This window comes from Schistocerca nitens, chromosome 7, assembly GCF_023898315.1.
Source record: "Schistocerca nitens isolate TAMUIC-IGC-003100 chromosome 7, iqSchNite1.1, whole genome shotgun sequence".
NCBI lineage: Eukaryota > Metazoa > Arthropoda > Insecta > Orthoptera > Acrididae > Schistocerca > Schistocerca nitens.
In genome coordinates, this window is record NC_064620.1 from 59,523,935 (window position 1) to 59,550,300 (window position 26,366).

Genomic DNA, 26,366 nt, shown 5'->3' on the forward strand with positions numbered 1-26,366 from the left:
GGTGGAAGGAGTATATAGAGGGTCTACACAGGGGCGATGTTCTTGAGGACAATATTATGGAAATGGAAGAGAAGGTAGATGAAGATGAAATGGGAGATATGTTACTGCGTGAAGAGTTTGACAGAGCACTGAAAGACCTGAGTCGAAACAAGGCCCCCGGAGTAGACAACAGTCCATTAGAACTACTGACAGCCTTGGGAGAGCCAGGACTAACAAAACTCTACCATATGGTGAGCAAGATGTATGAGACAGGCGAAATACCCTCAGACTTCAAGAAGAATATAGTAATTCCAATCCCAAAGAAAGCAGGTGTTGAAAGATGTGAAAATTACCGAACTATCAGTTTAATAAATCACAGCTGCAAAATACTAACGCGAATTCTTTACAGACGAATGGAAAAACTGGTAGAAGCTGACCTCGGGGAAGATCAGTTTGGATTCCGTAGAAATGTTGGAACACGTGAGGCAATACTGACCCTACGACTTATCTTAGAAGAAAGATTAAGGAAAGGCAAACCTACGTTTCTAGCATTTGTAGACTTAGAGAAAGCTTTTGACAATGTTGACTGGAATACCCTCTTTCAAATTCTGAAGGTGGCAGGGGTAAAATACAGGGAGCGAAAGGCTATTTACAATTTGTACAGAAACCAGATGGCGGTTATAAGAGTCGAGGGACATGAAAGGGAAGCAGTGGTTGGGAAGGGAGCGAGACAGGGTTGTAGCCTCTCCCCGATACTATTCAATCTGTATATTGAGCAAAAGTAAAGGAAACAAAAGAAAAGTTCGGAGTAGGTATTAAAATCCATGGAGAAGAAATAAGAACTTTGAGGTTTGCCGATGACATTGTAATTCTGTCGGAGACAGCAAAGGACTTGGAAGAGCAGTTGAACGGAATGGACAGTGTCTTGAAAGGAAGGTATAAGAAGAACATCAACAAAAGCAAAACGAGGATAATGGAATGTAGTCGAATTAAATCGGGTGATGCTGAGGGAATTAGATTAGGAAATGAGACACTTAAGTAGTAAAGGAGTTTTGCTATTTGGGGAGCAAAATAACTGATGATGGTCGAAGTAGAGAGGATATAAAATGTAGACTGGCAATGGCAAGAGAAGCGTTTCTGAAGAAGAGAAATTTGTTAACATCGAGTATAGATTTAATTGTCAGGAAGTCGTTTCTGAAAGTATTTGTACGGAGTGTAGCCATGTATAGAAGTAAAACGTGGACGATAAATAGTATAGACAAGAAGAGAATAGAAGCTTTCGAAAGGTGGTGCTACAGAAGAATGCTCAAGATTAGAGGGGTAGATCACATAAATAATGAGGCGGTATTGAATAGAATTGGGGAGAAGAGAAATTTGTGGCACAACTTGACTAGAAGAAGGGATCGGTTGGTAGGACATATTCTGAGGCATCAAGGGATCACCAATTTAGTATTGGAGGGCAGCGTGGAGGGTAAAAATCGTAGAGGGAGACCAAGACATGAATACACTAAGCAGATTCAGAAGGCTGTAGGCTGCAGTAGGTACTGGGAGATGAAGAAGCTTGCTCAGGATAGAGTAGCATGGAGAGCTGCATCAAACCAGTCTCAGGACTGAAGACCACAACAGCAACAACAACAATTACATTTTGAACTAAGACGGCCGGAGTGGCCGTGCGGTTCTGGGCGCTATAGTCTGGAACCGAGCGACCGCTACGGTCGCAGGTTCGAATCCTACCTCGGGCATGGATGTGTGTGATGTCCTTAGGTTAGTTAGGTTTAATTAGTTCTAAGTTCTAGGCGACTGATAACATCCGAAGTTAAGTCGCATAGTGCTCAGAGCCATTTTGAACTAAGAAATATATCATTTTCGATTCGTTACAGATCATTCGCTGTCAATTTCTGTAGTGCATAACAGCAGTCTGGCCTGTAAAACTGAGCTTAAGGGGGGTAAGACGTCAAACAGGCCGACTTGGAACAGGATAGGCACCACAGGACATTTCAATTTCCAGTGTCTATACATTTACAAATAAATTCATAAAACTTTGTCAGCGTGACCAGGAAGGATTCAGAATTCACACTCATGGCAGTGGAAGTTCTAAAACATAACGAAGTAATTTTTTTACGTGTGAAATTTCATCATTTTTTTCACTTACTAATGGCAGCATTTGTTGCTATAGGTACACTATTCTTCATAAGTAAGAGAGATTCTTCGATGAATTTTGCACAGCATACAAACCATACTTTAAGGTGTATGAAACTCTAGAATTTTCCAAATCTATTAAAAACTTTGGTAAAAATTGAGGTAATTAACTATAAAATTTGTGTTTTTTCCAAACATGAAGTTTAAAATATAACAGTTCATTCGTCTTTGGTATGGTATGTATGCTGTGCAATATTCATCGAAGAATCTCTCTAACTTTTGAAGAAAAGTGTACCTATAGCAACAAATGCAGCCATTAGTAAGTGAGAAAATGATGAAATTTCGCACGTAAAAAAATTTATTTTGTTATGTTTTCGAACTTCCACTGCAATGAGTGTGAATCCTGAATCCTTCGTCGTATTGCTGACAAAGTTTTATGAATTTATTTGTAAAAGTATAGATACTGAAATTAAAATGTCCTGAGATGCCTCTCCTGCTCCAAGTCGGCCCGTTTGACGTTCTAACCCCCTTAAAGTAACACACCATCAGGTAGGATGAAATGAGAGTATGTGTAATTCGGAAGCTTGGTGCAAGACTTTTTAGTTGGCGCCACTTCGGCGATTTGCGCGTTGATGATGATGAAGTGATGATGAGGACAACACACACACACACACACACACACACACACACACACACACACACACACACACACACACACACACACAGTCCCGAGTGGAGAAAATACCCGACCTGCCCGGGAACTGGAGTCGGGGCCCCGAGATCGAGACTCAACAACATTAACCACAAGACTACCTGCTGCTCACCTTCAGTTTGAGAAACCACAACGGAACAGAGGCATGTGTCACAGTTATAGGAATAAAACAGAAAACCAGTCATTTGTGGGATATTTTAACTGAATGAAAAGATACACAGAAGATGGCACATAGGTATTGAAGTACATAACAACAAACAAAAAAATTAAAAAAAAACAACATTTTGTTTTGTAGAAGGCGGAGGCTTTTTGAAAACCATAATTACACCAGAATACTTTAGACGAATAACGATTGCGTAAACGAGTCAGAATGTATTGCCCGCCGTGACAGACAATTGGTTTCTGGCTGCTTCTTGCTGTACCTGTATGTTATTAGATGTCGGATGGCGATTTTGCCCTTGCTCACAAACGTTTAAAAAGGTCATTAGGTGAAGTTTTTTATGGTACTTTCTTAAATTTCTGAGCCGTAGCAGTTTTTACTCTCACGTCCCTGCCTGATAACTATGTACCAGTAAGTGTTAGCTACCGTTACCTGAATATGGCAACGAATGCACCTTCATAGCGACACATGTACATAAACTGCCATACGGGAGTCAGGAGGTGATGCAAAGAAATGGCTAGACGTAAAGGAGTAGCTTAGAAATAGATCCGACTAGAAATGATCTGGTGCTGCCCTCGTCCGCAGTAAAGGGCAATGAGGAGAAATTTGGGGAAAGGAATTAAAAACTGAGGGTGGGGAGTAGAAATAAAATATTGTAAGGTTTGCCGATGGCACTGTCATTATTTCAGACATGGAGTAGGTCTTACAAGCTTAGTTGAACGGAATGGGTAGTGTTTTTAAGCGATTTCTGCTTGGGCAGCAAGATAACTGACGAGGAAGTAAAGGAAATATAACATGTAGACTGGCAATATTATATAAAATCCTACTGCAGAAGAGAATTTTGTTAACATCAAATATAAAATAAAATAACTCTGGAAATATCCCTCTGAAGTGTACTCTTCTAAGGTAAAGAGAAAAGAAGATTTGCAAAAGCGGTGTTACAGAACAAAGCGGTGTCACAGAACAAATGGGAAGAAAAGTGCTTAGACAGCGTAACTAAACGTAGGGATAAGTTGATGAGACACATTCTGAGACATCAGGGAATCACTACACGCTGAGACATCAAGGAATCAATATGGGAAAGGAGTGAAGTGTGAGTGTAAAAAATTGTAGAAAGATACCAAGGCAGTAAGCAGGGTCTCATGGATGTTATGCAGAGAGAATAGACTAACGTGGGGTAGTCCTGCGTGGAGAAATGCATCAAACCATTTGTCTGAGTGAAGATCACAAACCTATCCCCTAGCAGGAGCGAGAGGGAGAGATGATGATGATGAAGAAACTGATGATGATAAAGGGCATGCATCTGCGTGGCTGTTTCCCCATTTTGAGATGATCAAGCCATCAGTTGTCGTTGTACGTGGTGGAATACCGCAGCCGGACTACAGATGTACAAAGACGAGTCATAAAGAAAATAAAATTTTTAAAAATAAACTTTTTATTGGGAAAACAACATTGTCACTAACATAATTTCTCTACGCAATTCTCCTCCCACCTCTACCATTTGGTTCACCTCTTGACAAGCTCCCTAACTCCGTCCTGGCATCATGTGCGTCCACTTTGGCACTGCCTCCACAACTTCATCATCCGTTTCACGAAGGTGCTCCTTCATCGGAGCACTTGGAGCTAGATTAGTGGGGGCTCCAGCAGTTCAAAACCATTTTAACGCATTGGATTGTTTTCCTAGCTGTAACGCACTGGTTTGTTTTACAAGCGGTATGAGGGCGGGGGTTATCTTTAAAAAAAATCACATCTTAAGAATGCTACCCTTCCCTCCTCGTTTTAATTTTGGGTTTCAGATGTCATATTAGCTTATAGTAGCTGTCACTATTTCGTGTTTGACCTTTAGGAGTGTAACGATAATCAGCACTGACCCTTCATGTTCCAAACACTGCCATCAGCAACTTTCGTTTAGAAGCTTTGCTTTTGAACTTTCTTGCTGTATGTATGGCACGATTTGCCGTTACTCTGTGGTTCGTAGCGCTGGACTCGCGCGTCGTCAACAGTTACTTTGCGACTACGAAAGTCTTCCCTTCCTCTTCAGAAATCCTTAAATGTGATTGTGACGTTTGGAGACGTATATATTTGTGTTTGTCTGTTAGTTGACGTGTTACCCAATGAGCATAAACTGTGCGGTAGTTTAAAGATTCAGGGATGACTGCAAACGACGACCCGTTGCTAATGTTCAACTCATGAGCAATACCATCAGTTCTGGCAAGACGATCATTACGAATCAGAGACTGCTATCCGTTTTCGAGGTGGATGGACAACCAGAAGACTCTTCCTCCCAGATACACGTGCACTTTGACAGCGATTTATCCAGTCGTAAATTTTTCGTTCACTTAGATAGCTAGCTATCACTAGACAGCAGCTGCATTCTGCTTAAAATCACTGCATCCTTAGGTGCTTCAGAGTGCAGAAAACGAATCGCTCCCCTCCTTTTTTCTTGGTATGCACGGACAACGATACAATGTAAGACTTTGAAATCGGTATGAATAAAACTGCTCACTGACGCAACATATACACTCCTGGAAATGGAAAAAAGAACACATTGACACCGGTGTGTCAGACCCACCATACTTGCTCCGGACACTGCGAGAGGGCTGTACAAGCAATGATCACACGCACGGCACAGCGGACACACCAGGAACCGCGGTGTTGGCCGTCGAATGGCGCTAGCTGCGCAGCATTTGTGCACCGCCGCCGTCAGTGTCAGCCAGTTTGCCGTGGCATACGGAGCTCCATCGCAGTCTTTAACACTGGTAGCATGCCGCGACAGCGTGGACGTGAACCGTATGTGCAGTTGACGGACTTTGAGCGAGGGCGTATAGTGGGCATGCGGGAGGCCGGGTGGACGTACCGCCGAATTGCTCAACACGTGGGGCGTGAGGTCTCCACAGTACATCGATGTTGTCGCCAGTGGTCGGCGGAAGGTGCACGTGCCCGTCGACCTGGGACCGGACCGCAGCGACGCACGGATGCACGCCAAGACCGTAGGATCCTACACAGTGCCGTAGGGGACCGCACCGCCACTTCCCAGCAAATTAGGGACACTGTTGCTCCTGGGGTATCGGCGAGGACCATTCGCAACCGTCTCCATGAAGCTGGGTTACGGTCCCGCACACCGTTAGGCCGTCTTCCGCTCACGCCCCAACATCGTGCAGCCCGCCTCCAGTGGTGTCGTGACAGGCGTGAATGGAGGGACGAATGGAGACGTGTCGTCTTCAGCGATGAGAGTCGCTTCTGCCTTGGTGCCAATGATGGTCGTATGCGTGTTTGGCGCCGTGCAGGTGAGCGCCACAATCAGGACTGCATACGACCGAGGCACACAGGGCCAACACCCGGCATCATGGTGTGGGGAGCGATCTCCTACACTGGCCGTACACCACTGGTGATCGTCGAGGGGACACTGAATAGTGCACGGTACATCCAAACCGTCATCGAACCCATCGTTCTACCATTCCTAGACCGGCAAGGGAACTTGCTGTTCCAACAGGACAATGCACGTCCGCATGTATCCCGTGCCACCCAACGTGCTCTAGAAGGTGTAAGTCAACTACCCTGGGCAGCAAGATCTCCGGATCTGTCCCCCATTGAGCATGTTTGGGACTGGATGAAGCGTCGTCTCACGCGGTCTGCACGTCCAGCACGAACGCTGGTCCAACTGAGGCGCCAGGTGGAAATGGCATGGCAAGCCGTTCCACAGGACTACATCAAGCATCTCTACGATCGTCTCCATGGGAGAATAGCAGCCTGCATTGCTGCGAAAGGTGGATATACACTGTACTAGTGCCGACATTGTGCATGCTCTGTTGCCTGTGTCTGTGTGCCTGTGGTTCTGTCAGTGTGATCATGTGATGTATCTGACCCCAGGAATGTGTCAATAAAGTTTCCCCTTCCTGGGACAATGAATTCACGGTGTTCTTATTTCAATTTCCAGGAGTGTATAACGCGTAAGAAGAAGAGTGAGGATAACGCTTTAAGAGACAAAACCTATCTGCTAAATTTATTATGTAAGTCTACCATGAGGTATGGAGAGGTAAATATTCATACCAATGAATCAGTAGTAAAACCATTATACAGGTAATATATATAAGGGGTAACTCGGGAAAGCGCACGCACTTCAGTTAAACCTGCCTAACTTTTAACACAAACCTTAAATGTCAATATATATAAGACACTGCTCGTTCGTACTCTTAGCTGCATCGTTTGGTAAGAGTGCGCGACATATAGTCAAAGAGTACGCACTAACATAAATAACAAGAAAATTCACCACGCTTTTTCATACACTGTGCATTCTTCATGACACCCTTTGGAGCATTTATCACAATCCATTCTTCCGTAATAGATTCCTTGTGCTCTTCGCCTCACCCGGGGCAGTTCAGAACATCAGATCCCTCCTTGGATTTTGCCTGGTTGTCCCTGAAGATGATGGTGCGGTTAAATCCATATTAGCCCTAGAGATTCTACGTTGTTTGTTACTGATATTTTGTCACCTCTTGATTTAGCCTGTTTATCTAACAGTGCATTTTTGAACGCAGACTCAGACAAAATCGCGTTTTTTTGCCATTTTCTTCTTTGTTGTTGTGGGTCGGCCACATTTTGGCTGTGGTAAATATTGAATAGACCTGCACCGTTTCGCACATCAGCATTCTGAACTTCGTTTGTGTCACGTTCTTGGTTTTTTTCCTGGTGACTACACAGATAAACCATCTGTCACTGTGGAGCAGAATTTTTCTGTAGGCTCCTATTTAACTTCTTTGCCTTCTTCTGTTGTTGGAAATTCTGCTCTCAGTGGTTTCTGATGGAACAATGTCTTCTGCTGTGAAAGAGTCCGGATTGAACGGGAATTTTCCCGTTGAATCGAAGGATTTTTCAGCTGTTTGGATTGCGGCTACTGTAGAATAAGCAGCTCGAAGCAAAGCACTCAAGTCTGTCTGCCTAACAGGTCTTCCTGGATCAGCACCTGTTAGAAACAAAGAGGGATTGGGGGGGGATTAAGAGTCCTTCCCGCCATCTTACAGCGTACTCTTTACCGGTGCGCCACGCAGTTCAAAAAAATGTCACTGATGGCAGTCACCGCTGTTTGTCGTGTCGTGGTTTGTTCTTCACAGAACAGTGATTCCTCTGAAAAATAATTTTATTGTCTAGTGCATACATAGATAGTGCTTAGTGCTTACGATGTACAATTTGAAACGAAAATTTACATTCACCTGCTATAGCCAATAAATCTGGCAGAGCTCTTCAAGATTCCAAGTGATGGCGTCGCTATAGAAGCGACAACTGAATGTAGTTATTCGTTTCGGTCAGTGTTGCCAATGTAGAGAAAATACCATTGCGAACTCTTACCCGACCTTATCCTACCAGTTGCACATACATTTACCAGTATCACTCAAAGTTTTAGGGTACGTCGTTGTAGAGTCAGTACTGTCAACCTCTGGAACAGAAAAATGTTGTCTTTCAACTTTTCCTCATAGGAAGTGGGATTAAACGACAAAGCCAAGAGGGTTCTCCCAACCCATGTCCTTCATAAATGGGCCCACTACATGTCATTCGGTCCACGTAGACTTAACATGTTTCCCCCACGTTACGCACGCCATGAATATAATGTACATTCGAGAAGATTTGTAGTGTTACTATGGGATCAAATCACACCTCCGTACAGAAGAGAGCGTTCAGACGTCCCACGCCTGCTGGGGGTTTTTCATTTTTATGATCAAAGCAGCCGCTCTGACTGACTGGTCGTTAGGAGGCCGTTAAGGAAAAATGAGAGCGTCTTCCGTATCGAGGACCGCGTGCTGGTCGCCCGTTCCTTTGTTTACATTAGCGCACAGACGGGCGGCAGGGCCGGCCTTATATTTTTAAGAGAATATCGCTCTCTGCACGGAGGGGAAATTATACGATGATGAATAGGCAGTAAAACATCCCGTTCCGAATTGGCCACACGCGATGGAGACGGCACCGTTGCGGCTCTCCAGGTGGAAAAACGGGGGAAGAAGACGAGTCTGTGCGCGTTTTTACGGGATTTAGCGAGACGTCTCCCACATAATCTTCCTCCAGTTCTCCACAATTCCGAATCTGCCGGGTCTGGTCTAGTGCCGTGCGGGTCTGCCTACCAACGCGACGTTTTAGGGCCGCTGCAACTACTGTATATGTACCATGTACGGAGGACCGAAAGACCGAATAAGTCGTGAAGGAGATGTTTCTGTATACAACAGGCTTGGGAAGTTTAGAATATCTGAGGCGATATGCGATTGGATTAAAGACTAGATAGCGAATATTAGTGTCTCATTCTTAACGACGAGGGTAGCGTTCAGCGTATCTCATGGTACTGTGATAGGGCGTTTGCTGTCCACCAAGAATACATAACAGGACAACTGATGTTTTCAAAATACATATATTATTTGTCCAACAGGATCTACAGCGCTATAAAATAGTTCATTGCTATGCCGTTTGAAACATCCCCTTAGAAAAAATTATGTATTACTGTGCTGGTAAACCTCTTACGTTATTTGTTTTTCAAACAACTGAGCAAAACTGAACCTACTCAGACAGTTCTCTCTTTTCTTATTCTGATCAACGCTAAACTGACACACAATATTTTTAGCGCAACGCAATCTGACTTTCAATAATCCCCACAAAAGAATGGCCCTGACTAACAATAATCTATACCTTTCATGAATCACTTACCTCACAAAAATCTTCGTTACTCGAACTACTGCAATACTGCGAGCGCCAATACTGCCAGCTACATAAAAGATTCTAACTACTGAAGGCACTAACTACTGATAGGCATAGTTAGCAAATGAAAGATTTTGATAGAGAACAAACAATGTATTTACCTTAAAAGTGTTCAAAAGTCATCATATATGTATATCTATCAATTCATGTCATCCATCTTTACAATTTTCCTTTTTCTGGCGGACTCACGTCCAGATCGTCCGCTCTTAAAACTCTGCCATCTCTCTCGCCACATCCACCACTGCTGGCGGCCCACCTCCAACTGCGCAACGCCAGTGTTGCCAACTCTAAAAAACCCGAGTCGCTAGATTCAATATCTAAAGTCGCTAGAAAGTCGCTAAAACTGATTTTACTAGGGGTGTACTGAAAATTTCGTGCTGTTAATGGAGCAATAAGCCAGTGGGGGGGGGGGGGGTAATAAAATATTAATAAAAATTGTCTCATACGTAATTACTATATTGTCTTCACTAAATGACGCACGCTTGCAACAACATTCATATAAAATACGCTAACGTTTAATTAAACATGTTATCATAAATGATGCAACACATAAATTGTTGTTTCAATCACAGTAGTCAAATATACTAGACATATACAACTATATTTGTAACAAAAGGAAGCAGAACTCAAATTAGGTTAGAAAATATATACATACCGGTATGTGAGCTATTCATCGTCGTCACTCAGAAGGTCGAATAACTCTTCTGTTTCATGCTCTGACAGAACTGTAGTTGATGTAGAGGGTTGAACGTCGCTCAAAAGATGACGTTGCAGTTCGACTGGTTTTGTCGCAAAAGAGTAACTTTTGTTCGTTCCATAAGCTCCAATGCGTATGACGGTATGTCAAAAGATGCACAATCTTTATTTTGTGTCTTCAGCTGGTCTCTCAGTATGATCAAAGCATTAATTGTCTTTAACGATAATCTGTTACGTTGTTTAGTTTTTATAATGTTCATAGAACTGAATATTCTTTCCACTTCTGCATTTGAATGCGGTAGGCATAGAACAGTCACTGCTAGCTGTGAAATCAAAGAAAAAGGATTCTCCCCTGCGGCATTTTCATACTGCAAAACGTCACTCCAAAATAAAACAGTTAGTAGTATTATTCCACCTAATGAAGTTGATATTATGCCATTCTTGCAGCATACCGTCTATGAAATCGCCACTAAAACCCAATTCTTTGGCTACATAAGCTACAGCATTATTTTTATTCACTTTTAGTGTTTCTTCAACATTCAGCATTGACATTTTTTTCAGGATCGTAACGTTACTTGGCAGTTCTTTTATGAGTTTCAGACTAAACTGAATGCATCTCTTCTTCAAATAAACTTTATTTTCTTCAGACAAACCTGACTCAGTCAACTTCTGTTCAAACATAAAGCCAAGGTTCGGATTTGCGTGCATACATTTGCTTGGAACTGGTGTTGTCAACAAATCAACAGTTGGAGAAACTATGTTTTGTCTGAGTGACTGCATGAGAAATACAAGTGTATCTAGTAATTTAGTGGGGTCATTGTCTTCTCCTTCAAAAGCTTTTATTGCTATTTGTACGTCTTTTAAAGCATGTTTAAGGTAAAACATGTAAAGATGATTTGAGTCGTCACAATACATCTTGTACAAAATATCGGCTGTGTAACAATTGTCTTGAACCATGCCAAGTGAAAAATGTAGCTTTAGTTCTTCCCACTGCTCCAGATTTCTTCGTATTGCTGGTTCAAATGGCTGGTTCAAATGGCTCTGAGCACTATGGGACGCAACTGCTGTGGTCATCAGTCCCCTAGAACTTAGAACTACTTAAACCTAACTAACCTAAGGACATCACACACATCCATGCCCGAGGCAAGATTCGAACCTGCGACCGTAGCAGTCGCACGGTTCCGGACTGCGCGCCTAGATTGCTGGTTCAATTGAAAGCCAACGAGTTGCACAGACCTTCAAAATTGTTAGTGGCTGTTTTCCACAATTTATTGTCTCATAAGCCTTTTTATATTCCTCTTGTCTTTTGGGTGAAATGGAGAACCAATTGTAGGTTTCCCGTACAAGAAACTCTATGTTTCTAGGTATGGTATTCACTGTGGCGTGCGAAATTGCAAGTTGAAGAGCGTGACAAATGCAACGGACCAATACCAAATGCTTCAAACCATATTCTCTCTTGAGTTGTTCGAAAAGCCCATTGTTTATTCCAACCATTGCAGAAGCATTATCTGTGCCAATTCCTACCATATTAGCGATTGGAAGTTTGAGAGCTTTCAAAGAATTCACATGAACAGCAGCCAGATTTCTTGCATCTGCAGTTTCTACTACAACGAGTTTGAGAAATGCTGATCTAATGGTATCGTTGTTTACACTACAATACCGTATAACGATACCTAGCATTTTAGATATTGAAACATCTGTGGATTCATCTATTAGTAAGTACACTGTATTTTTGGTTACCTATATCTTCAACCAATGATCGTATAAAATATGGAGCCAAAACTTCAGTTATAATGTTAGTGCACTTTGTACGATGTAATTGTATGTTTTTAGCGCCCTCATCACCGGAAAACACCTTCTTGCACAGTATTCCTAAATGATCTACAGCTAAAATAGAACAATGTTCAGCAATAAATAAAGAATGGGCGCCTTCCGCTCTGCTTGCTATTCTAACTGTAGTTTTCGAAACAATTTTCACAGGTAAGGTGGTTTGTGTTTTTTTTAATCAGTTTTTTGTTTATGCTTAATAGTTTTCGAATGCTTTCTAATATCACACAATTTAGCATAAAACTCTATTGCACATACTTGACATCTTGCCTTGGATAAGTCTCCAACTCTGGTTTCAGCCACCCATTGAATTCAGGTTCTGCTTCTCACACATCTCGATATTTTTGAGCGTACTGCTTCTTCTGCGGTAAATCCATTATGTAAGCCACCACAACATAAGTTTCACCAATTTATAATCATTGAAAATACATTAAAACTCAGGCGAACTAAAGGTCATGAAACAATCTACTCACTCGGTAACTCGATATCAGTCCTATTGTTCATTGTTTAAAACGTAATAATGTCTGAGATACCCCCACCGAATTGTCCTTGCGTTACCACTGTGCATGTGGTAGACTGCGAGTTAACATTTCGAAAAATTAGAGGTTGCTGGAGATAAATGTATTTTATTATACTTAATATTACGTCAGTTTTTTGTCAATTCGAAAAATAAAGGGAGTTCAAAAGTTGAAGGTTTATAGATCGATACGCTATCGACGATAACAGGCTAGTGGTTCAAATGCTTCAAATGGCTCTGAGCACTATGGGACTTAACATCTGTGGTCATCAGTCCCCTAGAACTTAGAACTACTTAAACCTAACTAACCTAAGGACATCACACACATCCATGCCCGAGGCAGGATTCGAACTTGCGACCGTAGCAGTCGCGCGGTTCCGGACTGAGCGCCTAGAACCGCTAGACCACCGCGGCCGGCTAACAGCCTAGTGGGTAATGAATAATGAATTGTTCTATAGTCAAGGTTTTCTTACTCTGTAGGCAATTCCCACATTCAGGTTTACTAAATGTTGAACAATGCTACACGATTTGCTAAGAACTTAATTTAACTTAGTAAACCTAGAACAAAGTCAGTGTAGTACCCATTCTATAGTTAAAATCTTAGTTTTGTTAATGAAAATACTGGCCCAAAATAGTTTTGATTTGTACTTCAAAAGTCGTCAGTACTCCAAAAGTCGCCAGATAAGTCGCTAAATAATTTTTGTCGCTAAAAAGTACCAGCCACAGACGGCACACAACACAGTCCGAGATTTTCATACAGAGCGCTACGTGGCGTTACCAACAAAAAAACCTAAATAGCCTACTTACACGGTGTATATAGGGACGTACCGTCATTGGTCGATAGTAAGGGATTGCAGAAAGACTTGGATAAGATTCTCACTTACTAAATGAGTGACAGTTCTCTTTACATGTAGATAAGGGCAAAATAATGCCTCTAACAAAGACGTAGAATCCGATACTGTCTGACTGGGAGATCAGTAGCGAACATCTTGAGATGTCACATCGAGGGTGTATGTGGGGAAAATACTAATAAGCTATATGAAATGGAATGATAACGCAAAATTAATATTAGAGAACGCGAAGGGGACTTAAATTTGTTGGAAGAGTTGCGCGAAAATATAATGTGGCTGTGAACGGAATTACGTACAGGAAGGTAGTGCGACCAATTCTAGAGTATTGTTCCATTGCATCGTCGGTCCTTACAAAGTAGGCATGACAACAGACAACGAATGAATTCAGTGTCGCGTTCCTAGGATAGCAACAGGTTGATATGTTCCGTACGGAAGTGTTACAGAAGTACTGGTGAACGTAAATGGGAATCCTTGGAAGAAAGACGACATAGTTCTCGAGAAATCCTACCGTGTAAGTTTAGAAACATGTATTCGAAGAAGACTGTGTGACCATTATGCTGCCACCGTCGTACATTATCTATTCAAAAGTACCAACTGTGTGATTGGATTGAAGAGTTCCTAGATAACAGAACGCATCATGTCGTTCTCAATGGAGAGAAGTCTGCCGAAGTAACAGTGATTCAGGTGTGCCGCAGGGGAGTGTCGTAGGACCGTTGCTATTCGCAATATACATAAATGACCTTGTGGATAACATCGGAAGTTCACTGAGACTTTTTGCGGATGATGCTGTAGTATATCGAGAGGTTGTAACGATGGAAAATTGTACTGAAATGCAAAAGGATCTGCAACGAATTGACGCGTGGTGCAGGGAATGGCAATTGATTCTCAACGTAGACAAGTGTAATGTGCTGCGAATACATAGAAAGAACGATCCTTTATCATTTAGCTACAATATAGCAGGTCGGCAGCTGGAAGCAGTCAATTCCATAAATTATCTGGGAGTAAGCATTAGGAGTGATTTAAAATGGAATGATCATATAAAGTTGATCGTCGGTAAAGCAGATGCCAGACTGAGATTCATTGGAAAAATCCTAAGGAAATGCAATCCGAAAACAAAGGAAGTAGGTTACAGTACGCTTGTTCGCGCACTGCTTGAATACTGTTCACCCGTGTGGGATCCGCACCAGATAGGGTTGATAGAAGAGAGAGAGAAGGTCCAACGGAGAACAGCGCGCTTCGTTACAGCATCATTTAGTAATCGCGAAAGCGTTACGGAGATGATAGATAAACTCCAGTGGAAGACTGCAGGAGAGACGCTCTGTAGCTCGGTACCGGGTTTTGTTGAAGTTTCGAGAACATACCTTCACCGAGGAGTCAAGCACTATATTGCTCCCACCTACGTATATCTCGCGAAGAGACCATGAGGACAAAATCAGAGAGATTGGAGCCCTCACAGAAGCAAACCGACAATCTTTCTTTCCAAAAACAATACGAGACTGGAATAGAAGGGAGAACCGATAGAGGTACTCAAAGTACCCTCCACCACACACCGTCAGGTGGCTTGCGGAGAATGGATGTAGATGTAGATATCCGGATACCCCTATGTAAGCCGGCCGGTGTGGCCGAGCGGTTTTAGGCGCTTAAGTCCGGAACCGCGCGACCGCTATGGTTGCCTGTTCGAATCCTACCTAGGGCATGGATGTGTGTGATGTCCTTACATTAGTTAGATTTAAGTAGTTCTAGGTGACTGATGACGTCAGATGTTAAGTCCCATAGTGCTCAGAGCCATTTGAACCAGCCAACCGCTATGCAAGGCGGAATTGATCAGTAGATACCACGAGACGTGGACCTGCCAGTATACAAGGATGTGGGGGAGTGTCATGTTTCCAGGACAGAAGCAGCGACAGCAGAATGGAGAGGTCAGGAGAGCTCAGTGACCTCGAACGTGGACTAGTCATGGATGTCACCAGAGTAACAAACCCACCACTGACACTTCAACCCCTATAAAGCTTCCCAGGTCGACTGCTAGCGATGTAACTGTGAAGAGGAAAGGCGAAGGACCAACCACGACTAAATCACGATCAGGCAGACCTCATATACTGACGACAGGGACCGTGAAGCATTGCGGACGGTTTTTGCAAAAAAATCCCATGAAATCAGCGGAACGAATCACTGATCAGTACCAAAGAGCTACCACAGCAGTCTAGCTAGCGCAGTTACTGTGCACAGGGACTAAAAAAAAATTAGTATAATGGTGGAGCAGCACCTTGTAAGCCATACATTTCTGTATCCATGCTAAGAAAGAACGATGCCACTGAACAGTGGACGATTGGGTTTGGAGTGATGAATCACACTATATCCTGTACCAATCCAATGGAAGGTCTAGGGTTTGGCAAATCGCTGGAGAATGTTATCGGTCATTATGCATAATCGCAACAGTGAATTGTGGAGGAAGGGGTATTACGGTATGAGGGAATTTTAGTTCAAATGGTTCAAATGGCTCTGAGCACTATGGGACTTAACATCTATGGTCATCAGTCCCCTAGAACTTAGAACTACTTAAACCTAAGGACAGCACACAACACCCAGTCATCACGAGGCAGAGAAAATCCCTGACCCCGCCGGGAATCGAACCCGGGAACCCGGGCGTGGGAAGCGAGAACGCTACCGCACGACCACGGGCTGCGGACGGAATTTTAGTGTTTAGGGTGTCGTCCCCTTATTGAGTTTACGTAAACACTAAATGCGGGAGGATATAAACACATTTTACAGTATTGTGTATTGCGTACAGTACAGGATTGATTGATTGATTGATTGATTGAATGAGCATGACAAGGCAGCGTGACAAAGTATCATCTGTGAGGCAATGGTTTGTGGACAACAACGTTCCTGAAATGGACTGGCCTGACCACAGTCCCGACCTGAACCAAATGGAACACCTTAGGGATGAGTTAGGCAGTTGACACCGCTCCAAACCCCAGCGTCCATAATCATTACCTTCTCTGGGCTCGGCTCTTGAAATATGCGCCGCCACTCCTTCACAGACTTTCAGACTGTTCACTGAAAGTGTCCCCAAAAGAGTTCAAAGCGTCCTAAAAGCGAAGGGTAGACACAACCCACATCTGTGTCCGCTAATAGGAGTCCGGATACTTTTGATCAAACAGTGTATATTTTGCGTACGTATCATGAAAATAAGATAAGAGAGTTTAGCGTGCGTACATTGGCAAATAGACAGTCCAATATGCGCATGCGATAGAACAGAAAATCGATAGTATTGGTACCATGCAATCTACAGCGGGAGTTGGACAAAATTTTTAGCTCACTGAGGTTCTTCGCAGACGACTCAGATGTTCACAAGGAACTTGTAACAAGATGAACAAATGCTGTCACATGATTAGCATCTGGCGCAAAGATTGTGAGCCTGTTGTTGTTGTTGTTGTGGTCTTCAGTCCTGAGACTGGTTTGATGCAGCTCTCCATGCTACTCTATCCAGTGCAAGCTTCTTCATCTCCCAGTACCTACTGCAACCTACATCCTTCTGAATCTGCTTAGTGTATTCATCTCTTGGTCTCCTCATACGATTTTTACCCTCCACGCTGTCCTCCAATACTAAATTGGTGATCCCTTGATGCCTCAGAACATGTCCTACCAACCGATCCCTTCTGCTGGTCAAGTTGTGCCACAAACTTCTCTTCTCCCCAATCCTATTCAGTACCTCCTCATTAGTTATGTGATCTACCCATCTAATCTTCAGCATTCTTCTGTAGCACCACATTTCGAAAGCTTCTATTCTCTTCTTGTCCAAACTATTTACCGTCCATGTTTCACTTCCATACATGGCTACACTCCATACAAATACTTTCAGAAATGACTTCCTGACACTTAAATCTATACTCGATGTTAACAAATTTCTCTTCTTCAGAAACGCTTTCCTTGCCATTGCCAGTCTACATTTTATATCCTCTCTACTTCGACCATCATCAGTTATTTTGCTCCCCAAATAGCAAAACTCCTTTACTACTTTAAGTGTCTCATTTCCTAATCTAATACCCTCAACATCACCCGACTTAATTTGACTACATTCCATTATCCTCGTTTTGCTTTTGTTGATGTTCATCTTATATCCTCCCTTCAAGACACCATCCATTCCGTTCAACTGCTCTTTCAAGTCCTTCCTTAACGAATAAACGTAATGTGATGCGCCTATAAAGGCGTAACGATCCAATGTACATTGACGATGCAATCGGCATTCATTCACAACCTTCTATTAGATCACCAAACTGGGGCAATTTTTAGGGAAACTACTATAAATATATAGCAACGGGAAAGCCACGTGCAGTCTCAAAATTACAGAACGATCGTTGCAGCAATTCTTGAGTACTGTTTATCGATCTGGAGCTTTACGAAGTTCTATTAGTGGAGAAAATTCAAAGAAGAGCTTCTTAGATTCCTCAAGACGTTGATTAGTCAGCGACAGAGGGATACGCAACAAACTGCAGTGGGAGAAATTACAGTAAAAACTTTATGTATTACAGAGAGCATTACACACAAATGTCCGAGATCCTACGCTCCAAACCTAGTCAATAAAGAAACATACCACTCCCTCTAACATCCATCACGCACAATGATCACGTTGTAACGCCGGAAATGCATATCCTCCTATTTCCATCTATTGTACTATAATTTTTTCCTTATTTTGTTACCTGAATATATGCCATTTCTGTGCCTTTATATGTTGTTATTGTTTTACTATATATAAGAACACATTGACACCGGTGTGTCAGACCCACCATACTTGCTCCGGACACTGCGAGAGGGCTGTACAAGCAATGATCACACGCACGGCACAGCGGACACACCAGGAACCGCGGTGTTGGCCGTCGAATGGCGCTAGCTGCGCAGCATTTGTGCACCGCCGCCGTCAGTGTCAGCCACTTTGCCGTGGCATACGGAGCTCCATCGCAGTCTTTAACACTGGTAGCATGCCGCGACAGCGTGGACGTGAACCGTATGTGCAGTTGACGGACTTTGAGCGAGGGCGTATAGTGGGCATGCGGGAGGCCGGGTGGACGTACCGCCGAATTGCTCAACACGTGGGGCGTGAGGTCTCCACAGTACATCGATGTTGTCGCCAGTGGTCGGCGGAAGGTGCACGTGCCCGTCGACCTGGGACCGGACCGCAGCGACGCACGGATGCACGCCAAGACCGTAGGATCCTACGCAGTGCCGTAGGGAACCGCACCGCCACTTCCCAGCAAATTAGGGACACTGTTGATCCTGGGGTATCGGCGAGGACCATTCGCAACCGTCTCCATGAAGCTGGGCTACGGTCCCGCACACCGTTAGGCCGTCTTCCGCTCACGCCCCAACATCGTGCAGCCCGCCTCCAGTGGTGTCGCGACAGGCGTGAATGGAGGGACGAATGGAGACGTGTCGTCTTCAGCGATGAGAGTCGCTTCTGCCTTGGTGCCAATGATGGTCGTATGCGTGTTTGGCGCCGTGCAGGTGAGCGCCACAATCAGGACTGCATACGACCGAGGCACACAGGGCCAACACCCGGCATCATGGTGTGGGGAGCGATCTCCTACACTGGCCGTACACCACAGGTGATCGTCGAGGGGACACTGAATAGTGCACGGTACATCCAAACCGTCATCGAACCCATCGTTCTACCATTCCTAGCCCGGCAAGGGAACTTGCTGTTCCAACAGGACAATGCACGTCCGCATGTATCCCGTGCCACCCAACGTGCTCTAGAAGGTGTAAGTCAACTACCCTGGGCAGCAAGATCTCCGGATCTGTCCCCCATTGAGCATGTTTGGGACTGGATGAAGCGTCGTCTCACGCGGTCTGCACGTCCAGCACGAACGCTGGTCCAACTGAGGCGCCAGGTGGAAATGGCATGGCAAGCCGTTCCACAGGACTACATCCAGCATCTCTACGATCGTCTCCATGGGAGAATAGCAGCCTGCATTGCTGCGAAAGGTGGATATACACTGTACTAGTGCCGACATTGTGCATGCTCTGTTGCCTATGTCTATGTGCCTGTGGTTCTGTCAGTGTGATCATGTGATGTATCTGACCCCAGGAATGTGTCAATAAAGTTTCCCCTTCCTGGGACAATGAATTCACGGTGTTCTTATTTCAATTTCCAGGAGTGTATATTTATGCATTTATGTCGATGTATAATTGGTTTGTTTTGTAAATATTATTTGTATTTTTACGCTGCGTCTTGCCTAGGGAAAACTGCTATCGAACGATTACATCGATAGGTCGTGTGAAGAATCAAAGTGTGTAGGATCTTTGGTAGTGTGAACTCTGCCGCGTGGAGCGCGGGGAGAGGGAGAGTCTGGCTGGAGTAGCGAGTGGAGCAGGTGTGGTGTGACGCTCCCGCGAGTTGCCGCGCTTTCGGGGTTTGACAGCATGTAATTGCGCTCGACTTGCGATGATAGTTTCTGACATGATGTCGCGGACGGGAAGCATTAGCTGGCGCACATCAAGAGCCCGTTTCGTCTGGTAACCGTGTCGAGAAGAAGGCGCGCCAGCATCCAGCTTCTGCAACAGCGACGGCCGACAACGAGTGACTGTCGCCACCTCCTCGATCGACGACTTCAAACCTTCAATCAACCAACAAGGAAGACTAAAAGCACGTATAGTTTCAGAACTGTATGGCAGACCTCAGCTTTTCAAACTGTTCAAATCACAAAATTACAGCAACGTAGCATGAACCTTTGTTGCTCATTGTCCCAATTGCATTGCCAAGCAGGGTCCTTTCCTTTTCCGAAATGAACCCGAGTGTCGTTGAAATTCAAACGCCAGCATAATTCCATTTCACTGCTTTAATTTCAAAGTTCACTTTAAGTATTCATAGCTGGCTACAATATTTAGATTACACAAGCACAAATTAAGAGTGCGAGTTTTGTTACCGTATTTTAGCTTACCTGTGAATGCAGCTCAGCTTGGTACGTACTAAATTTTACTATTGTTAATTGTTCAGAATCATTTAATTCAAGTTCAAAGTTAAATCTCTTATTTCTAAATTACGTAGATTCAAGTAGCTTTTGAAATGATTGTTGAGGTAGTCCAAGACTAACCGTATTTTACTGAATTTCGATGTGCTTAAGAAAGAAAGCTTCTTATTAATTTCAGTCACTAAATTAACTTTCAATTTTCCGGTTTTATTAATTCTTTTGCTAAATTAAGTCAGAGTGCAGCGAAATTTATTACTTCTGACAAACTTTCAGTTTTCACACTACACGTGTCAACCTTCAGTTGCCACGCTTCTAGTGCTAATTATATGTGTAATTACCTTTCTTTTTCAGTTACTATAGTAATTGTCCTTTGGACTGGCGACCGTAATTTCCCCCAAATCTCAAATATCTAATTACCGCTAGTTAATTGTTAACGTAACGGCCGCACATTTACTTTCTTTATTAATTTTACCCCTTTTCAAAATTAATTTCCACCAGTTTCATTTGCATTTTTCCTTACATTTAGATGTAACCCTTTCCTTCCTCTTTACCGACAGATTAACTTCGGTGACGATTGCTTTTCCCAAATTTCCATTAGGTACACGCGGTTTAATTTTTCACTGTCATTAAGGTCGATAAGTGAGGGGGAGGTTACACGTGGCGACCGTGACAGGACAATCTTCGGATTTGAGGTTGTTCTGGACACGAATTTTGCATTGTGCAAATCTCGTAACAAAGTACTGGTTACGAAATGGTCGATACGTCAGCGAGAATATTAGTGTGAGGAATCCTAATTAGTTTTGAGATTTGGCATTTATATTGAAAATTATTAAAATGAGTGAAGGCAACAATTGCCAAAATTTGGTAGACTTGGATACGGAACAATCGGTCGAACAGTGGGAAACGCGCACCGCGGTACCCATTGTTCAGGAGCAGGCGGCTAGCATGAAAGACGCGACCGCCGAAACGCAACAAAGAGCAGAAATGGAATTCCAAACTTTAGAAAATGTTTCGGAATCGGAAGTGAAAATCAAATCTGAACCCCTTGATGACGAATACGGGGGGGGGGGGGGGGGGGCAATTAAAGAGGAAGCCGCTACGGAAGTAAAACCGGTAGTTTCCGGGAATTTAACTGATTTATTGAATGTTTTGATTAACGAAATCAAGAGTCAATCGGCAGAAATTAAAGCTCTGTCTGCCAAGCATGAAGACCAGGCTGCCAAGCAAGAAGCTCAGGCTGCCAAGGAAGAAGCTCAGGCTGCCAAGCAAGAAGCTCAGGCTGCCGAGCAAGAAGCTCAGGCTGCCAAGCAAGAAGCTCAGTTTGAAAAAATTGAACGAAAGCTAGACAATTAGAACGAAGCTATTAATGTTGTTTACAAAAATGTTGGAGTTGTTAACACAAAAGTTGATAAAATCAAAGAAGATATTGTTGTGATTAATACCGAAATCGGTAATCTTAAACAGGAAATGATAGGCGTTCAGGCGGAAATTGCGAGCGTAAATACTCGTTTTGTTCCGAAATTAGCAGAATCGAGAAAAGTGTAGGAGAAGCGGTTGCTCCAATCATCGAGAATAAGGTGACGGAACAAATTCATTTAGTGGAAAAGGAGGATCAAAAGAAGGTGGAAACTTTAAAGGCTTTAGTATCCGAAGTAGATACCAAAGTGACGAAGCAGGCTAATACCTGCGAAGAGAGAAAAAGGGAAGTAGAAACGCTTGCGACAACCACTTGCCGAGTAATTACGAGAGTGTCGGAATTAGAAAAGAAACTTGACGAAAAACAGAGCTATGTGCCAATCTGTGCACATAGTTCGGAATTGTTGACGAAAGAGGAACGGTTCGACCCCTTGAAAAAAGGCGGTATACACGCGACGGATTTCATTAAAAATTGTGAAAGACTTTTACCCAGATCATGGACCAATGAGAGAAAAATTAATGCGGTTATTGATGTGTTGGCTGGTGATGCCAAGCGTTGGGGCTTAAACCTCAACATTACGAACCTGACTTTTGACGAGTTCAAAAATTTGTTTCTGGCTGAATACTGGTCAGAGCCAAAACAGCAAAGTGTCTGGCGCGAATTTGTCGTATCGAGGCCTTTCGATGCGAATTCGCGCGGCTCGATGAAGGAGTTTTGTGAGGGCTGGATCTGCAAGTTGGAATATTTGCGTGATCGCCGCACGGAAACCGAAATAGTTTGGGAACTCTACAAGAAGCTTCCAGATGATACAAAACGCTACGTAGGAAGCAATTACAGGACAATCAATGATTTCCTGGAAAGAGTTGAGGACGAGGACAATTGGCGCAATAATCGCGATACTGGTAGAGGCCGTGGTAACAACAACGGGTACCACAGCAACCACAACAATCATAACTATGGGAATAATGCATACCGCAATCTTGGCAGCAATAACAATAGTGGTTCGGGCCGTAATGACAATCGATACAATGCAAATAATAACAGGAATGACGGAAACCAGTATCATACTAGCGTGATACGGGCTTCGCAGAATAGTAATAACGCCAGAGTGTGTGATCAGCCGCCTCAGCAGCATCCGGGGAGCGTATCTGCTGGGACGAGACAGGGAAACCATTAGCCGCGCCGGTGAGGGGCCGACCGGGCGTGGAGAAATTTTGGCGGCTCAATAACAGTAGAAAACCGAGGTGTAGTCGTTATGAGAATTCCGTATGGAATAATCAACGGCGGGAGAGTGTGCCAGTGTTAGGAGAAAGGAGTGCGCCCACTAGTAGTAGATCAGCTGTAGACACGGCAGTAGAAAATACATTCACTGTCAGTGAGAACAATTTAAGTAGTGTTCCGGAAATCGATTATAAAGTGGCAGCTGTAATACCCACAGCGGAACTGGAGATTGAGTTTAAGAATGATTCGCAAGTGTTGAGAGAAGATCAGATGTCGGATAACACGTCCGTCATCGAGCGAGGGGATGCAGAGAGGGATGAGGTCTGGTTAAAGCAGTTCGGTCGCTTATACGACGAACTAAGAGATTATAGGGGCCTATACGGGAGAAGTGTTTTTGGGGAGCGCGGGCAGGATTTGCCGCGTCTCGTCCCACAGGAAGATAGTATTTGTGAAGTGATAGAAAGTTCTGGCCCTAACCGGCAGACTTTACTAGAAATAGTTGATGTTAATGGGGAGCACGAGCAAGATTCGTCGTGTTTCGTCCCGCAGGAGTTGGATGTTGAAGTAGTACCGGAAAGTTCTGGCCCTGACCGGCAGACTTTACCGAAAGTTATAGTGTTAGAAGTGGCCGACCCATCCGACGCAAAACTCCAGTTTAAACATTGCGAAAGTATTCAGGAGAAAGATTACGAGAATTTTAGTGATAGCCGGACACGATTGGTAGAAAAGCACGTAGATTACAGCGTGTATGAGGTTAGAGCTGACGTTATACGGTCGGACGGTAGCGGTGTGGGTTGCGCAGATCCAGAGGAAGTAATTGCAGATACTACTGGGCACATTCCTCCAGGTAGATTGGCAGATGAGATCAATCTGACCAAAGACGAATCAACGAAGGTGACAATTAGTGAATTGATAGCAAAGCAACACTCACTAGTTGACGAGTTACAGGAAAAGGTTTCGGTATTGGAGGCGAAGCTACAGACTAAACCTCAGGACAAACGTGTTGAAATTGAAACTGTATGTGAACAGAGGCTGAAAAAGCCGCCAGATAAGCCGGATTTGGGATCAAAGCCGGATGGTTTTTTCTGGAATGACCTGGATATAGACGAGGATTTACTGTGGGAAAATAAAGAAACAGTCGAGGACAAGTGTAGACAGATAGTAGTGTCTGTTAATATGCACGACCTACAACTAAACGTGTTGATTGACACCGGTGCAGAATTGAGTGCTGTATCTGGGAAAATATTTGAGTTACTGAAAGACAGACCTGGCATCGTAGTTATGCCAGTAACAGGAGTGAAAATTATCGGTGCTACAGGGAAGGCCAGTAAACCGGTCACAAAACAGATTTTTGTCAACTTCGAGATATGTGGGGCACGATTTGAACAAGAGTTTGTCGTCGTGCCAGACTTAACTACGGAAGTAATTATCGGGTTAGATTGGCTATTAAAGTACCGTGCAGTGATTAATTGCGAAAGCAAAACTTTGACATGTACGTCCCAAGATAAAACAATAGTAGTTAGTTTTGACGAGGCAGGAGATGGTGTGCATAGGCAATACCAGCCTATACACATTGTTAACTTGCCGGATGGTACTGACGTAGGTATGAATTTGAACTACTGTAATGTGAGGAATCTCGGCATTGACAATAGTGTAGAAAGTGAATTGGAAGAGATAATCAAATTCCCTCCACGGATTGACATTAGTATTGGTGTGAAAAAAGATCGTTTGCGAGAAGTAATGAAGCTAAAAGCCGATGCTCGCATACGTCGTCATGACGCTAAAGCGCGTTTTGCTAAGTTTGCAATCGGAGACTTAGTACTTGTAAAAGCTCATGAGAAATCGAGCGAGATAGACAATGAAATCTCTAAATTTAAGTTTATTTATAATGGACCATATAAAGTCATTGGTATACCTCACACAAATGCTTATTGCTTAGAGTATCCAAGCTCTGGAAAACTGTGGTGTCACCGCTAGACACCACACTTACTAGGTGGTAACTTAAATCGGCCGCGGTCCTGTAGTACATGTCGGACCCGCGTGTCGCCACTGTGGGATCGCAAACCTAGCGCCACCACAAGGCAGGTCTCGAGAGACTGAGGAGACCTCGTCCCCAGTTGTACGGACAACATAGCTAGCGATTGGACGTGCTAAGCCTTGCTCTCATTTGCCGAGAGATAGACAGTAGAATAGCCCTCTGCTAAGTTAACTGGCGACCACCTAGCAAGGCGCCATTTGTATCAGTGCCTATAGCTTACTAATATTCAAGAGAGATGTATTCCAAGGACTAATTAAAAGTTAAGTAACAAGCATCTACGTACTTTTCTTCTTATTCATTTATAAGTTCTCATGTTCCAGACTTCACGCCCGTCTGCGTTAGCCTTGCGTGCCCTATCGGCTACAGCATTGTGTCTAGGCTGTATGGTCTAGACACAACAAAAACGATTAGGTATACGGAATATTGTAGACTTGAAATTGTACCAACCTAGAATTGATTAATACCACAGAATGGGTAATTTGTAGAGTATGTGAATATAGAGTGTAAGATTTAAACGATTTGCTAGATTGTCATGCTTTTGCCTGACCAAGAGGACATTAAAGAAGTTGTAATTAATAAGTAATTAACTTGTACTAAATGATTTAACAGAGAGTGATTATTTATCAATTGAAAAATCCAAGCTGCTAGTTTAAGTTTTCAGCTGAGTCACAGTAGATTAAGTAATGTAAATATGATTTTGTAACTAGCTGTAAGATTTCATGAATATGTGTTTTACTAGTCGTTGCCGATGTACTTAGACGCTGTTTTAAGTTTCATGCTAGTACATGCGTGTGATGATGGACAGTGTTGAGTTATCCACTGTGATAGTGTTAATGGACTCCTTGAGATTACTCGGGAGTGAGTTTTTCCCAAAGAATTCAGTGAAGCGGACGTTCTGGAAATGCAGTTAGACAGGCGAGTGAGATCAAGCGTGCCGCACAGGCGGGCGCAACAATACTGACGAGGCGGAGCCGCCGTAGGCTCTCCGTGCCGCTCTCGGCATTCTTTGTACTTGCGGGTACGAAAGGCAGAAAAGTTTTTCTTCCCGGACAGCTGATGTGAAAGAATTCTGCTGTCAATATTTATGTTTTTTTCGGTCT

General features: G+C 43.5%; 1 protein-coding gene across 1 annotated transcript in view; it reads left to right on the top strand.

Moving 5' to 3' along the window:
* The window catches only part of LOC126195470 (uncharacterized), a 127,920-nt gene that overhangs the window by 42,216 nt on the left and 59,338 nt on the right, over nucleotides 1–26,366 (top strand). Inside the window, exon 3 of the mRNA XM_049934098.1 lies at nucleotides 21,758–21,909. Coding sequence (XP_049790055.1) covers nucleotides 21,758–21,909 — 152 coding nt within the window. The remainder of the gene's footprint in view (nucleotides 1–21,757; nucleotides 21,910–26,366) is intronic.